At 63.4% G+C, this 14024-nt stretch overlaps 4 protein-coding genes across 6 annotated transcripts; 1 reads left to right on the forward strand and 3 right to left on the reverse strand.

The window, feature by feature from the left end:
* Positions 1–868: 868 nt before the first annotated feature.
* On the forward strand, positions 869–2385 carry TOMM5 (translocase of outer mitochondrial membrane 5). The gene is made up of 2 exons (XM_023944725.2): positions 869–1742; positions 1946–2385. Exons 1-2 carry the CDS (start codon positions 1622–1624, stop codon positions 1978–1980), a joined length of 156 nt encoding a protein of 51 aa, XP_023800493.2. The 5' UTR covers positions 869–1621; the 3' UTR covers positions 1981–2385.
* A 3077-nt stretch (positions 2386–5462) lies between these two features.
* Positions 5463–7574, reverse strand: EMC4 (ER membrane protein complex subunit 4). 2 transcript variants are annotated; one of them, XM_086868828.1, is made up of 6 exons: positions 7559–7574; positions 7058–7301; positions 6872–6971; positions 6266–6419; positions 5636–5796; positions 5463–5542 (listed from the first exon to the last, which is right to left on the reverse strand). In XM_086868828.1, the coding sequence occupies exons 2-6, from the start codon at positions 7129–7131 to the stop codon at positions 5507–5509; spliced, it is 525 nt and encodes a 174-aa protein (XP_086724954.1). In that variant the 5' UTR covers positions 7132–7301; positions 7559–7574; the 3' UTR covers positions 5463–5506. The 2 variants fall into 2 exon arrangements, with proteins under 2 accessions (XP_086724954.1, XP_086724955.1); XM_086868829.1 differs by lacking the exons at positions 6872–6971; positions 7559–7574.
* A 337-nt stretch (positions 7575–7911) lies between these two features.
* EXOSC5 (exosome component 5) lies at positions 7912–10008 on the reverse strand. The gene is made up of 6 exons (XM_023944724.2): positions 9858–10008; positions 9359–9472; positions 8555–8676; positions 8323–8463; positions 8166–8255; positions 7912–8077 (listed from the first exon to the last, which is right to left on the reverse strand). Exons 1-6 carry the CDS (start codon positions 9961–9963, stop codon positions 7985–7987), a joined length of 666 nt encoding a protein of 221 aa, XP_023800492.2. The 5' UTR covers positions 9964–10008; the 3' UTR covers positions 7912–7984.
* Positions 10009–10739: 731 nt separating this feature from the next.
* Positions 10740–14007, reverse strand: LOC147647958 (uncharacterized). Of its 2 annotated transcripts, none has more exons than XM_086868825.1 (2): positions 12208–14007; positions 10740–12075 (listed from the first exon to the last, which is right to left on the reverse strand). In XM_086868825.1, exons 1-2 carry the CDS (start codon positions 12442–12444, stop codon positions 10906–10908), a joined length of 1407 nt encoding a protein of 468 aa, XP_086724951.1. In that variant the 5' UTR covers positions 12445–14007; the 3' UTR covers positions 10740–10905. The 2 variants fall into 2 exon arrangements, with proteins under 2 accessions (XP_086724951.1, XP_086724949.1); XM_086868823.1 differs by having other exon boundaries at positions 10740–12105.
* Positions 14008–14024: the final 17 nt, after the last annotated feature.

Raw genomic sequence — 14024 nt, forward strand, 5'->3', positions numbered from 1 at the left:
AGAATGGGCTCGGAACCTGCCAGTCTGTTCCTGCTAGCAAAGCCTGGAGAGAGCCACCTGTCAGAGTAAATCATGAGGTTTCCTGGAGCTGGTGCAAGCCATGAGTTGGTGTCAGCAGGGGATCTGGGCAGCTGTGTTTTGCTTTCCCTTGGGACTCTGCTGGAAAGCTCTCGGGAGGGCAGTGCTACATCTTGTGTGACTGGGACAGGCTCCCGCTCTGTGGCAGCAGGCTCTGGGATTGAACGTCCTGTGACTGCGGGGTGCTTTGGGAACGCTGCTCCTTGGCCACCTGGCTCAGGCCTGCAGCCAGGGAAGCTCAATTAGCCCTGTAATCACTGGCACAGTGGGAGCAGCTGCTCTGTAATTGCCTTTGCCTCGGGTCACAGGCAGTTTAACTGAGAGAAATCCCGCTCTCTACCGATCTGACTGGCTGCAGAGCCCAGGCATCTTGTGGGGATGCTGATGGTGCCACACGGCTCCGCCTGCCCCTCTCAGGCATCCCTAGAGCTGGTGTCCACCTCGGGCAGCATTTCTTGTGCTTGGAGTGCTGCCAGCATGCAGAACTGCACGGCTGGAGGGTGTCACACCTCCCCTAGGTGTTTGTGTTTGAGCTCCGGGCTCTTTGGAGCCTCAGAAAGGAGACTGGACCCCTGGGAGCGAGCGGCCAGCGAGCTCTCGGTGGTGTCCAGGCCTCGGAAAGACAAATCCCCGCTGGCTGGAGCTGCCAGGGCCGGCCAGCCCTCAGCGCTCTGGGCCTGGGGAGGCCAGCAACGCCCGGCCAGAGGCATTTCCCTGCCGGTGGGCACGGGCCGAGCTACAAGTTGCCCAATTGTCTCAGTAATTAGTGCTCTCCCCGCTGCTGGGTAACGAGCCTCTCACACTAATTAGTGCCACGCTCAGTGTCTCTGGGAACGGGCGGCGGCTCCTGGGCTCGCTGCCGGGCCCTGCCCTGCTGCACTCACCCGCTCCCTGCACGGCTGCTGCGCCGGCCCGAGGGCTTTCCTCCTTACCCAGGGACTCGTGCCAAACGTCCTTGTGGCCATCAGCCCTGCCTGGCCCGTGCCCACCGGCAGGGAAATGCCTCTGGCCGGGCGTTGCTGGCCTCCCCAGGCCCAGAGCGCTGAGGGCTGGCCGGCCCTGGCAGCTCCAGCCAGCGGGGATTTGTCTTTCCGAGGCCTGGACACCACCGAGAGCTCGCTGGCCGCTCGCTCCCAGGGGTCCAGTCTCCTTTCTGAGGCTCCAAAGAGCCCAGAGCTCAAGCACCAGAGGGGCTTCTGGGGGAGCTGTGACACCCTCCAGCCGTACAGCCCTGCCCGTGCCCACAGAAGGCCCGTGAGACATATCGCTGCCCCGGTCCGTCGCTGTCCCTTGTCCCTGTCCCTGTCCCTTTGTTTCCTTCCCGCCCGTCCCTGTCCCGCTCCCCTCACGCCCGGGCGGAAGCGGCGCTGTCCGCGCGTTCCGTGCGCATGCGCCCGCCGTGGTCATGTGACGCGAGCGCGCCAGGTCACGCGGTTCCGCCGCGCGTGGCCGCCAGCGGCGCCGGGGCCGGGTCGGGTCGGGGTCGAGCTCCCGTTCGGGATCGATCGAGCTCCGGTTCGAGATCGATCGAGCTCCGTCCGGGATGTTCCGCATCGAGGGGCTGGGGCCCAAGATGGACCCGGAGGAGCTCAGGCGGAAGATGCGCCGCGACGTCCTCTCCTCCGTCCGCAATTTCCTCATCTACGTCGCACTGCTGCGGATCAGTGAGTGAGCGGGTGTCTCGGCCCCGGGACGGGCTGGGCCCGAGCCCCGGGGGCGTTCTGGGCCCGCGCTCCCGGGCTGTGTGGAGCTGCGGGATGTGCCGGGGCACGGGCACAGCGGGGGCGGTGTTTCGGCCGGGCTCGGGGTCAGATGCTGCCCAGCTCGCCGCTGACTCGCTTCGACTCCGCATTGTTTTCTCTCTCAGCTCCCTTCATCCTGAAGAAGCTGGACAGTATATGACCCCTCCGGGCCGGCGTACGAGCCCGCGGAACGAACTGCAGCTGCTCTCCCCCAGGCGCTAATCAAACACGGTGTCAGAGGCAGACAGACAGCGCCAGATGGTTCCGAAACATCTCACCTCAGCATGTCCAGCCGGCAGTGACCCGGGGCAGGCAGCATGGGCAGGGCTACCTGTGGTCCCTGCAGGTGAATCCTGGCCATGCAACGCTGCATGGTGTGGTCAGGCAGTGACTCGTGCCAGAACATTCCCTGTGCTGTGTGAACAAAGCCCCTGTCCATCCTGCACACGCTGTCATGTGTGCTGCGGCTGCCCACCTCACCTTCCTCTGTGTGCAACATCCAGTGTCCCCTGCACCCAGCTCACCAACAGTTTGATTTGAAATAAATGGAAGAGCAGTTGTGTCACTGGGCCCTGGTTGCACCTTATTTTTAATAATCACTAGGTAAGGTGGAGTTGGCTGGGATGGTTTCCCTGGCTGCTGCCTCGAGCTCAGCACCCCTTTGCACCGCCTCGAAGGGACGGGAGGCAGAGCAGAGGAGCGCTGGCTGCAGGCAGGGATGTGCTTTCCAGGTGCAGGGAGTCACAGGGCAGTAGCAGGGCAGGGCAGCTCGCTGCCTCCCAGCCAGGAGTTCCCCAGGATCACCGGCCCTTGGCTCAGCCAGTGGGGCCACAGCCCTGGGGCAGGGGGGGGCCTGGAAGTGCAGCTCATGTTTGGGAACTGGGGCTTAATCTGGGAACATAACCACGTCACTTGGAGACTCCCTGCCTGGAGCCTCAGGTGCCTGTTGCATCCAGGGAAATTATCCATTGCATGTGGCCCTGGATTCCCCTGGAAATGAAATCCAGGGCATTCCTGAGCTCAGGTGAGCTGGTGGCTGCAGGGAGGAAGGTGCTTTGCCCCCTCTTGTCTCAGAAGGGGAGTTTTCCTCTTGCTCTGGCCCAGGGATGTCCATGCCAGGTGCTGGATGTGGTGCTGGGGACAATGCAGGGGACAGTCCTGACAGCAGGGTCTGGCTGTGGTGGATGTGGTGCGTTTACACACTGACACAAAGGTGTCTCTAGGTCCAGCACAAGCCCAGATCCTTGTGAGATCCATGAGATGCCCAAGCACTCGTGCTCCTCAGAGCAGCTGTTTCTGTGCTTTGGCTTTCTCACAAACAATCCAGCCATCCCAGTTCTGTGCACCTGCCAACAGGGAAGCTCTGTTTGATTTTCCAGCACTAGCCAGGTGTGTCTTCACAAGCTCTTCCCACTTGTAACCCACCTTTGTGTCTCCATGCCTTGCAGGCCGCTGGTTTTGCTAACAGGGGTCCCTTCCCAGGGCAGGCCGTGTCATTCCCAGGGACTCACCTGCTGTGACTGCTGTGCCAGGATGATCAGTGGTGTCTGAGCTCCAACGGGAGCAGCGTGGCCTTGCCAAAACTTTAGGGAATCAGGTAGACACAGGGGGAGGGAGACCCTGCATTAGTGTGTCCCCTGGGAGACACGTCTGGAAGGGGCACTTCCACAGCTGGAAAGAGTGGGAAAGCTGCTGGGCAAGACCAGAGCAGTAGCTCATGGATGTGACTCCACGCAGCCAAGGCCAGTGGCACAAGGGCTCTATCTGAGACAGCGTGGCAGCAGGCCCAGGGCAGTGACTGTCCCCAGTGCTGGCACTGCTCCATCTGCAGGGCTGCAGCACCGGGAGCAGCTGAGGGAGCTGGGAAAGGGGCTCAGCCTGGAGAAAAGGAGCCTCAGGAGGACCTTCCAGCTCTGCACAACTCCCTGACAATGGGAAGCACTGATTGCACCTGCTGGGTTAACACAATGATCATTTAGCAAAATCATTAGACTATGGAAGTGCACAATTAAAAGTACAATAAACATTAACCAAGGAAAGGAGTAAGAAACTACACTCCATTGATTTAAAGCCTCACAAATTAATGAGCTAGGCCAGCCTTTCTCCTAACTGGGCACAGTAGCACCAGTTCACTGAGTGGTCAGATACAACTGTGGGCTCACTGGCCATCAGGGACCACCAAAGCTGGGACAGGAGAACACGTGCTGGTGGGAGGGAACGTGTTAATGACATCAGGGAGATAGTAACCACATGTGTGTTTGCTCTGGGACAACCTGTGAGCACACATGTGAAATACAGCCCTGGAGCAGGAGCCTTTTCTGTGCTCAGCAAGCACCACATTTCAGAGGAGACAGCCCCTCATCCTCCAGCTGAATGAAGAGTGGATGCTGCTTGATGCTGCACTGCAGTTCGGGATATTTATTTTCACTGATGGTAACAGGAGGGGACAGCCGGGGGGATTTGGGATCTGCTGCCAGGAACAGGGACAGGAGGAGAGGGAACGGCCTCAGGCTGGGCCAGGGGAGGCTCAGGATGGACAGCAGCAGGAATTTCCCCATGGAAAGGGAGCTCAGGCTTTGGAAGTGCCCAGGGAGGTTTGCAGTGCCCATCCCTGGGACACCCTGGGACATGCCACAGCCACGTCAGCCGAGTGAGGTGACATCATGTGTCCACTGACTGCATTGGGAGGTCCTGCCCATCCCAGGCCCCCAGTGCAGTGTGGTGCCACTGGGAAGATTGGGGTGGTGTGGAAAGGCACTGGGAGCTGGTGGGATATACTGGGATTGGACTCTAGACCATGATAACATCATACTGAAGTCCTGGATCACACTCAAAGTACTGGAGACAGCATGAGGCTACACTGGGAGGCACTGGTCCCTGCTGGAATGGAGCCACTGCAACTGGGAGCAACGGTGGAAGAAATTACTGGAAAAATGGGTAAAAAAAGTATGAAATAACATGGGAAAAGGGCAAAAACGGGCAAGAAGTGGTGAGAATAGTAGTCAAAATGGGGAAACTACCAAAGTAAAATGGTGAAATGTGGCAGAAACCAGCAGCATGGACACACCCAGCACCATCTGTGTGGGCCCAGTGCTCCCAGCACAGTACTGGCTGGCACCACAGGCCTCCTGGCACAATCCCAGTATGGGCTGCCACAGCCCCAGTAAGTGCCCAGTGCTTCCCACACACCACCAGCTCTCCCAGTGCAATGCTAGTGAGCCACAGCCCTTCAGGCAGGATCCCAGTGTGTTCCCAGGGCTCTCAGTATGACACCAGCATGACCTACAGTCAAATCAAGATCCTGGTATGATCCCCAGTGTTCCCAGTATGAACCCAGTGCTTGCAGTACAGAGCCAGCCTCAGGCTGCAGCTCTCCCTGTGTGGACCATAAGTACATTCCCAGTGCTCCCAGTATGGGTCCTGTGGCTCTGTGTGTAGCTCCAGTGCATGTCCCCAAAGCTCCCAGTGCTCCCACTGCAGGTCCTGGCGGTCCCAGTACAGCCCAATGAACGTTTTTTGGTTCACCCCAACCCAGTGCTGCCTTGGGCTGAGTCCCCAAACCCTCAGAATTGCCCCCAACCCCAACCCAGTGCTGCCTTGGGCTGAGTCCCCAAACCCTCAGAATTGCCCCCAGAAACGATGTCACCATCCTGCCACTGCCTTTATTGGTGGGTGGTCGCAGAGGGTCACAAGATCAGGCCCCCCCCAGTGAATTCCATTCGCTGCCAAGAGAGGGGAGAGAGGAAGGGATGAGTGGGGGGACCTGGGTGTGTGGCCCCTGACTCTGCAGGGTGTCCCCAGGACCCCGGGCTCACCTGTGGGGGGGTGACGAAGGCCAGCCAGTCGGAAGGGCGGGTGGGCAGCAGCCCCATGGCCTGGCACTTGTAAAGGGCCAGTGCCAGCCCCAGCCCGTTGCCCACCAGGAACACGAGACCCTGCAGTGCCCGCCGGCTTGAGCTCTCCAGGGCCTTCAGTGCTGGGGGGAACAGAGGGGTTGGGGTGCCTGTCAGTGACCCCCAGGCCGCTGAGCTGGCACAGGGGTCATGGGAGATGGGCAGCATCACAGGGGGAGTGCTGGGCAGAGGGGAATGATGTGGAGGTGACCGTGGGGCTGTGAGAGACATCTGGCTGTCCATGGGGCTATGGGAGACCTGGGGGGCTGTGGGAACACCTGGGGGGCTCAGGGGCCCATGGGAAATTCATGGGGACCTTGAGGTTGTGGGACACCTAGGCGGCTGTGGCACACCCAGGGGGCTGTCCCCAGGCAGGGGCTGTAGCACACCCAGGGGCCTGTGGGACACCCAGGGGCTGCAGAACACCCAGGGGGCTGTGGGACACCCAGGGGGCTGTGGCACACCCAGGGGGCTGTCCCCATGTGGGGCTGTGGCACACCCAGGGGCTGCAGGACACCCAGGGGGCTGTTCCCGGGCAGGGGCTGCACTCACTGGCAGACAGGGACATGAGGGCCTGCAGCGGGCGCCAGCCCATCATGCAGACCATCATGGCAGGGAAGATAGAGATGGTGTTGCCGGCCATGTACATGATGAACAGGTTCATGGGGATCTGCTTCAGCGGCGCCAGAGCCACGTCCCAGCAGCGCTGCAACGACAGAGGACAGGGTGGGTGTGGGGACCCAGCACTTGGGGGCCCAGGGTGGGTGTGGGGACCCGGCATTTGGGAAGCCCAGAGCAGGTGTGGGGACCCGGCATTTCGGGGGCCGAGGGCAGGGACCCTCTGTCATGCCTGCCCGGGGCTGGGGGGACCTGCATGGCCGGGACAGGGGAGGGATCCGGGGCAAGGACCACCGGCACGCGGAGGCTGAGGCAGGGACCGGTCCCTGCAGCGATCCGGCATATGGGGCATACTCTTATCTGGAGCAGGAACCACCCCTGGGGACCCGGGCCGGTGGCTACGCCGGGAGGGCCAGAGCGCGGAGTACCCGGGCCAGGGAGCACCCCCGACGGCAGCGACCCCTCTGGCAGAGGCGACCGGGCTGTGTGGGGGCACAGGACACCCCCCCATCCCCGCGGAGTGCCCCTGCCCCCTCACACCTTCTCCATGAGGATCTTGTCGCTCTCGTGGACGCCGCCCTCCCCCAGCTGCCGGTCTGCGAACCCGAGCGGGCCGCGGCCCTCGGCGGCTCCGCGGGGCCTGGAGACAGTGGGGCGGGTGAGCGGGAGCTCTCGGTGTCCCGGCCCCCCCGCGACCCCGAGCCTCACCGAGCCCCCGGGCCTCACCGTGCCCCCGGCGCCGCCCCCAGATCCAGCGACCACTTGAACCGGCGGCTCCGGAGCGCTGCTGCCGCCGCCATGTCAGCGCCGCGTCACGTGGGCAGGAACGCGTCCGGTCACGTGGGAGAGCACGTGAGGAGCCCCCACACACCCCGTTTCCCCCTAGCTCCGTCTTTCTGCCCACTGCGTTTCAGCGCGACTTCTCTGCATTTACTGAGGGGCTTCTTTTAGTGGGGGCAGCCATGGTTTACTGTGGGGTTTATTTTTGTTTTAATTTTTAAAGTAATTTTTATGTAGTAGGGGTTGGCACCCCGATTACAGCCTAATTCCATATCCTTCAGAACCCCCCCGTTGCACCCCTCGGTTCCCCCCATTACGGAGCCCAAAGCCTCGTTGAACCCCGCTATCCCGGCCCATATCCCCCACTGCTGGGCGCTGTCGCCTCCCCTCGGACCCGTTGGTGTCACCCACACCCCACGGGCCCCCCGTTATTGCTCCCACACTGACCCTCCTCAGCCCACACCCACCGCGCATGCGCGGGCAGATGCGCGGTCAAACCCCGCCCCTCAGGGTTTAGCCCAACACCGCCTCCCCATTGGTCGCGGTGCTACAAGCCCCGCCCAAGAGGACATGCAAGTGTGTCACGCTGTGGTGCCGCCATGCTCGGAAGGTCGCTCCGGGGCGCCGGTACCAGCTGTACCGCCATCTTGGGTGTACCAGAAGTGTCCGAGGCGTGTCCGTGCGTCCCCACACCGGGGTCACAGGAGCCAGCAGGTACCAGGACACGTATCCCCAGACCTGTCCTGTGTCTGCCCCTCTCAGGACACCCTGTCGGCACCGGATGGACTCAAGAGGCAGAGTGGAGGGAAAAGCAGTCCTTTACTGAGGGCTGGGGGTCCAGGCCAGTCCAGCTGCCCGCGGGGTGTCCCCAGCTCAGGACTTGGAGTAGCGGCGGCGCACGGAGTCGCGGTAGAACTGGAAGATGGTGTCGGCAGCGCGCTGGGCTGCGGCCAGGCACTGCTGCATCTGCACAGCACCGGGGTGAAGAGGTGGGTGTGAGGGTCCCACTGTGAGGGAGTCCCACACCCCAAAACCCCCCCCCAAAACTCCTCACCTCCTCCACAGAGCAGCTGCCCTTGGTGGTGGCCATCAGCACCTTCCTCTCGCTGCTGGCGATGGCAAAGGTGAGGATGGCGCGGGCATCCTGTGGGGACAGGGGTCAGGAGGGCTCGGAGGGCACACGCCGAGCTGGGCACCCCCCGAGGGCTCACCTGCTCCTGTCGGGCCGTGGGGTCCAGCAGGATGGTGCCGTCGGGCTGCAGGGCGCAGGTGACACCACAGAAGAGGGTGGCGAGGGGCAGCCCCGCATCCAGCAGCGCCATGCAGGCGGCGTTCAGGCAGCAGGACAGCAGCTGGGGGGTGTCAAGGGACCCCACAGCACCAACAGCTCCGAGTCCCCCTGCCCCCAGACCCCCCAGAGCCGTCCCACAAAGGAAAGGATACCGAGCCAGCATCGCTGAGCACCTGAAGCACCAGGGAGATGGCGGTGCGGGGGTGCAGCACCCCCAGGACCACGGCCTCGCACGTCTGCCGCAGCAGCTGCTCCCGGCTGCGCTCCAGCACGCCTGCACAATGAGGAGGGTGTCACAGCTCCCCCAGAAACCCCTCTGGTGCTTGAGCTCTGGGCTCTTTGGAGCCTCAGAAAGGAGACTGGACCCCTGGGAGCGAGCGGCCAGCGAGCTCTCGGTGGTGTCCAGGCCTCGGAAAGACAAATCCCCGCTGGCTGGAGCTGCCAGGGCCGGCCAGCCCTCAGCGCTCTGGGCCTGGGGAGGCCAGCAACGCCCGGCCAGAGGCATTTCCCTGCCGGTGGGCACGGGCCAGGCAGGGCTGATGGCCACAAGGACGTTTGGCACGAGTCCCTGGGTAAGGAGGAAAGCCCTCGGGCCGGCGCAGCAGCCGTGCAGGGAGCGGGTGAGTGCAGCAGGGCAGGGCCCCGGCAGCGAGCCCAGGAGCCGCCGCCCGTTCCCAGAGACACTGAGCGTGGCAGTAATTAGTGTGAGAGGCTCGTTACCCAGCAGCGGGGAGAGCACTAATTACTGAGACAATTGGGCAACTTGTAGCGCACAAATACCAATGCTTTTGTTTGATAAAACGTGTAAATGGTGAAGGGGTGTGGTTGTGCTGGATTTGTGGATCTACCACCCAGAAAATGTAAATCAAGACCTGTAAATAAACCAAATACCTTGACTCTTGCACTCTGGGGGAAAGAACCCGTTTTGGGACAGTGACAGGACAGTGGATCCCCACCTGGCAGCCCCACCTTGGGGCGCAGCAGCACCTCCAGCGCCGCCCGGTCCGGCAGCTCCTTGCTGAGCTTGGCCTCCGCGGGGCCGTACAGCCCTGCCAGCACCGAGGTGTCACCTGGGGACACAGAGAGGAGATGTCACAGCGAGGAGGCCGCACCTGGGACCGGGAGCCCCTGGCAGTTTGTGAGAAGGGCTGAACGGGATCCCAGCGAGGGGAGAAGGGGAGCCCTGGGATGGGCAGTAGGGGAGCTCTGGGCAGCAGAGAAGGGGAAGCCTGGGAGGGGCAGCACCACAGACCCTGCGGGAAGGGCTAGGAAGGAATGAGTAGCCCCGGGAAGAGGAGCCAGGATGGGCATGGAAGGAGATTCTCAGGAGGGGAAGGCTGGAAAAATAAGTCCCAGTGAGGAAAGAAAGGGAGCCTCAATTAGCAGAGCCCCACAGACCCTGCAGCATGGGATGACGGGATGGGATGGGATAATGGGATGGGGAACCCCACAGACCCTGCAGGAAGGTGGCCGAGCCGTCGGGCCGAGAGAGCAGCCCCAGCTCGCAGGAGAAGGGCCGCAGCCGGCACTGCCCGCCCGCCAGCTCCAGCTCCGCCGCCATCGCCACCGTCTCACCGCTTCCGCCGCCACTTCCGCTTCCGGGCCGCGCGGCAGCCAATCAGCGCCGGGCGTCGCGCCAGGCTCGCGCCCCCGGGGCCGGGCGCGCGGGGGAGGGAGGGGCCGGGGCAGGGCCGGGCGGAGCGGGCGGAGCGGGCGGAGCTCGCTGCTGGGCCCTTCCCCGGCGCCTTTGGGAAAGCGCTCCGGGATCTGTTGGGGATGCCCGGACGGGCTGACAGCCCGGCCCGGGGCAGGCGGGTGACGGGAGCCATGGCGGCCGTGAGGGGCTGCGGGGTGCGCACGGCAATGGCCGTGCCGCTGTGACCGTCCCTGCTCGGGGCTGGCACACGGTGAGCGCCTCCCGGCTGCGGATCCACCCCGTGGCAGTGCCATCTCCGGGGCCTGGTGCGGCTGAAGGACAGTGCCGACCCTCCCAGCACCTCCGTCTCCTGCGGCTGCTCCTCCGTGGCCCCTTGAGCCGCCTGGCGAAACAAAACCCCCCCGAGGTCCTCCCGGCCTCAGCGTTCCCGCATTGCCGGCCTGGGCCTGCCTTTTTCCCAGTCTCGATCCGCGCCCTTATGTCAGAGCTGCCCAGGGCATCCGTAAACCCCACACCTGAGCAGAGGCTGCTTGGCCGTGGGAGTGAGACGGGGACATCGCCTTTGGCCCTTTGACTTTTCCTGCCCTTCCAGGGGCTCCTGGACAATCCCCAGGTCCCTGCTTGGAAAGGACTGGTGATTTCCCATCACAAAAATTGAGATATGCCAGCAGTGAGTTGACTGAAGGGTTCTGAAAGGTGATGGGAAGTTTATCTGGCATAGCGTGACACAGGAATCTTTCTCCAGCAGTCTGGCAGGATCTGACAGGGCCGTAGGAGCCTGGCCGACGGTGGGCGCGATGGAAAGGACCCCAGCAGAAGGGGGGACTGCGTCAAGGAAACAGCCTTCTATCTTCTCCTTGGTTTCCCTCTTCTGAGCTTCAAATAGTGCCGGCATTTGTGAGCCCTCCTCCTCTGAGAGCGCCGGCTGGCCCGGGGCCGGCGGCTCCTGGCGCACCGGAGCGCGGAGGGCCCGGGAGCCGGCGCGTCCTGCCGCGGCCCGGCCCGGGGCTGCTGCAGCCCCGCCGGAGCGGGCGCGGCCGGGGGGCGCCCGGGACCCCCGGGGAGGGCAGGTTCCGGCTCGCTGGGCCAGTTCCCCAGGCCGAGCCCCGCGGGGTCCCGAGCCAGGCCGAGGGCAGGGGCCCCTCTCGGCGAGGAGGAGCCGGCGCTGGCCGCAGGGCTCTCTTCCTCCTCCTCCTCCTCGCCCGCCTCGGGGGCAGCCTGGGCGCGCCGCCGCAGCCAGGCGTCCCTGCAGCGGTGCACGGTGACGTGGATGAGGCCGCGGATCAGCGGCGCGGTGTAGTCGCCCAGGTAGCCCCGCAGCATGTGTGTCAGCCCGGCCCTGTCCGGGCCGCAGATGCACAGGGTGGACAGCGCGATGCTCTCCACCTGCCGGGCCTCCCACCACTGCGGGCCGTAGATGGCGTCCAGGCTCTGCCGCAGCCAGGGCCGCACGGGCTCCAGCAGCTGCTCGTGGCCGTGCAGCAGCTCTGCCCACAGGTCGGCCGGCAGCTCCTCCGCCGCCTCGGGCCCCGCGCACGGCGGCTCAGCCGGGGCGGGCGCTGCGGGCGGGCCGGGGGGCCGCGCGTACACCAGGCGGAACAGAGCCCGGCGAGCCCAGCTGCCGGGCCCCGGCGGCTCCCGGGGCGGGATCAGGATGCACTGCAGGAAGTCGTTGCGGTCCTGCACGGAGAAGCGGGCGCTGAGCACGGGCGCGGCGCAGAGCGGGCAGGTGGGGCTGCTGGCCGTGTGCCGCAGCAGGCAGCCCAGGCACGACTGGTGGCCGCAGGGCACCGCGGCCGTGTCGCTGAGCACGCTGTGGCACACCGGGCAGTTCCACTCCGTCTGCGTGGCCTTGCTCTCGCCCGGCGGGGCCGCGGGCAGGTGCAAGGACAGGAGGCTCCCCATGGCTGGCACCGGAGCTGGTGCTGGGCCCGCGGCCGGACGTGGGGATCTTGAAGGTCTCTTCCAGCCTTGGTGATTCTGTGATTCTGTAGCGCTCCCAAAGCATGTCCCGCACTGCAGAATGGAGAGAGGCCGTGCCGCTGGCTGCCGTGGGGCACAGAGGGGAGGAGGAAAGGCTCAGGCCCCCCGAGGACAGCCCCCCTGCTCCCCGAGCCCCTGTGAGGAGCATTTCCCCTCGGAGCTCACCTCCAGCGCTGCGAGCGCCGCGCTGCCGGCTGCCCAGAGCGGGCAGGGCTCGGGACATGGAGTGATGCTCCAGGACCGGCAGGGAACAGCCCAGTGACAGCCCGCAGCCTTCCACACCGCTCCAGGAGACACCTGGCTCGACTCTGCAGGCCTCCCAGCCTTGCTTGGCCAGCAGTCCAGGCTGGAGCCACGCTGGCCCTGCCAGTGCCCGAGCACAGCCAGTGCGGGAGGTGACATCACAACACAGCCCCAGTGACGTCACAAACACAAGGTTTGTCACCCTCCACCAGCAGGTGACATCACAACAGGATGACTGCCCACAGGCATCAGGGGAAGAAGGAAAATTCTGCTTCTTGTGTTTAACTGTTGTGTTTCCATGCTGCTCTCCTGCATCCATGTCTCTGTGCCTTGTCCCTGGCCCTGGCCAAGGTCCCCTGTGAGGGAGAGCCTGGTTGGGGACTGCCAGCCCCGAGCCCACCCCCAGCCACAGCTTCACATGGAGACAGGGCTGGGTGGTGCCTGTGTGAGCCACGGGGCTCCCCAAAGACACCCTGAGCAGCTTCAGCTCTCTGATCACACCCAGAAAGCACATGCACCCTTTCTTCTGGGGATGCTCCTAAACCACAGCATCACAGACTGAGCCAGGCTGGAAAAGACCTTTGAGATCATCGAGTTCAACCCAGCCCTAACAACCAGACCATGGCACTCAGTGCCACGTCCAGTCTTTTTATAAACCCCTCCAGGGATGGTGACTCCAGCACCTCCCTGGGCAGCCCATCCCAGTGCCCAGTCCCTCTGTCAGTGAAGAATTCTTTCCTGCTGTCCAACCTGAGCTTCCCCTGGTGCAGCTCGAGGCTGGCTCCTCTCGTGCTGTCGGCGGCTGCCAGGACAAAGAGCCCGACCCCCAGCTGCCTACAGCCACCCTTCAGGGAGCTGAAGAGAGAGATGAGGTCTGTGCTCAGCCTCCTTTTCTCCAGATAAACACCCCCAGCTCCCTCAGCCCTTCCTCACCTGTGCTCCAAGCCCCTCACCAGACTTGCTGCTCTTCTCTGGACACGCTCCAGCCCCTCCACAGCCTTCCTAAATTGGGGGCCCAGAACTGAACAAAGCACTCGAGGTGCTGCCCAACCAGTGCCGAGCACAGGGGAAGAATCCCTGCCCTGGTCCTGCTGCCCACACCATTCCTGATCCAGGCCAGGGGCCATTTGTCATCTTGGCCACCTGGGTAGGCTGCTGGCTCATGTCCAATCACTGCTGACCAGCACCCCATGTCCCTTTCACCCCTATCTGAAGCCTAGTTCTCCTCTTTCCTCACCTGGTACCTGGGACAGTGTCCAGGGAGCCAAAATGGCAGGGGGGCTGCACTGACACTCCTTCTTGCACCTGCCTGTGCTGCCAGCCCCGACCTGGGCATCACCTGACGTGCTGTTAATTGGGGACTGGCTTTAATGGGGCAGCACTAGCCCTGCAAAACACTCAGGCTGCAAACAGAATAATGGGGGGTTTGTGTGCCCAGGTGGTGTTTTCATGTGACAGAGCACAACAGCTCTGCACGCTGTAGCTCACAGTGCCAGCTGAGCACTGAATTCTGCCCTAACAAGGAAAAGGCCAACACAGCAGCTGCAGTTATCTGGTGCTACTGTAAAGAAAGCTGAAAAGATACAACAAAGGAGGGTGTGGGTGTGCCTGCAAGATAAAAATCAGTATTTTGTGCCTTTCTGTTACTTGTGCTGGAGGCACCCCAGGAACAGCCCGTCCAAAGCACCCTGTGGAGGAGGAAAAGGGTTAATGGTCATCAACAGCCAAGGACATTCTCA

Source organism: Cyanistes caeruleus, chromosome Z (genome assembly GCF_971803275.1).
Source record: "Cyanistes caeruleus chromosome Z, bCyaCae1.hap1.1, whole genome shotgun sequence".
Classification (NCBI taxonomy): Eukaryota; Metazoa; Chordata; class Aves; order Passeriformes; family Paridae; genus Cyanistes; species Cyanistes caeruleus.

What these genes read in the sequence shown, in the direction of transcription:
- EXOSC5 (XM_023944724.2), bottom strand. Translation starts at nt 9,963, where the DNA reads ATGGCGGCGGAGCTGGAGCTGGCGGGCGGGCAGTGCCGGCTGCGGCCC. An exon ending in TGCTCAGCGATGCTGGCTCG is followed by an intron (nt 8,464 to 8,554) that starts GTATCCTTTCCT and finishes GACACCCCCCAG; the next exon opens with CTGCTGTCCTGCTGCCTGAA. An exon ending in GCAGCTGCTCTGTGGAGGAG is followed by an intron (nt 8,078 to 8,165) that starts GTGAGGAGTTTT and finishes GGTGCTGTGCAG; the next exon opens with ATGCAGCAGTGCCTGGCCGC.
- EMC4 (XM_086868828.1), bottom strand. Translation starts at nt 7,131, where the DNA reads ATGGCGGCGGCAGCAGCGCTCCGGAGCCGCCGGTTCAAGTGGTCGCTG. An exon ending in ACAAGATCCTCATGGAGAAG is followed by an intron (nt 6,420 to 6,871) that starts GTGTGAGGGGGC and finishes CTGTCGTTGCAG; the next exon opens with CGCTGCTGGGACGTGGCTCT. An exon ending in CCTTCGTCACCCCCCCACAG is followed by an intron (nt 5,543 to 5,635) that starts GTGAGCCCGGGG and finishes CTCTCTTGGCAG; the next exon opens with CGAATGGAATTCACTGGGGG.
- TOMM5 (XM_023944725.2), top strand. Translation starts at nt 1,622, where the DNA reads ATGTTCCGCATCGAGGGGCTGGGGCCCAAGATGGACCCGGAGGAGCTC. An exon ending in CGTCGCACTGCTGCGGATCA is followed by an intron (nt 1,743 to 1,945) that starts GTGAGTGAGCGG and finishes TTTCTCTCTCAG; the next exon opens with CTCCCTTCATCCTGAAGAAG.
- LOC147647958 (XM_086868823.1), bottom strand. Translation starts at nt 12,444, where the DNA reads ATGTCACCTCCCGCACTGGCTGTGCTCGGGCACTGGCAGGGCCAGCGT. An exon ending in CGGCGCTCGCAGCGCTGGAG is followed by an intron (nt 12,106 to 12,207) that starts GTGAGCTCCGAG and finishes GCCCCACGGCAG; the next exon opens with CCAGCGGCACGGCCTCTCTC.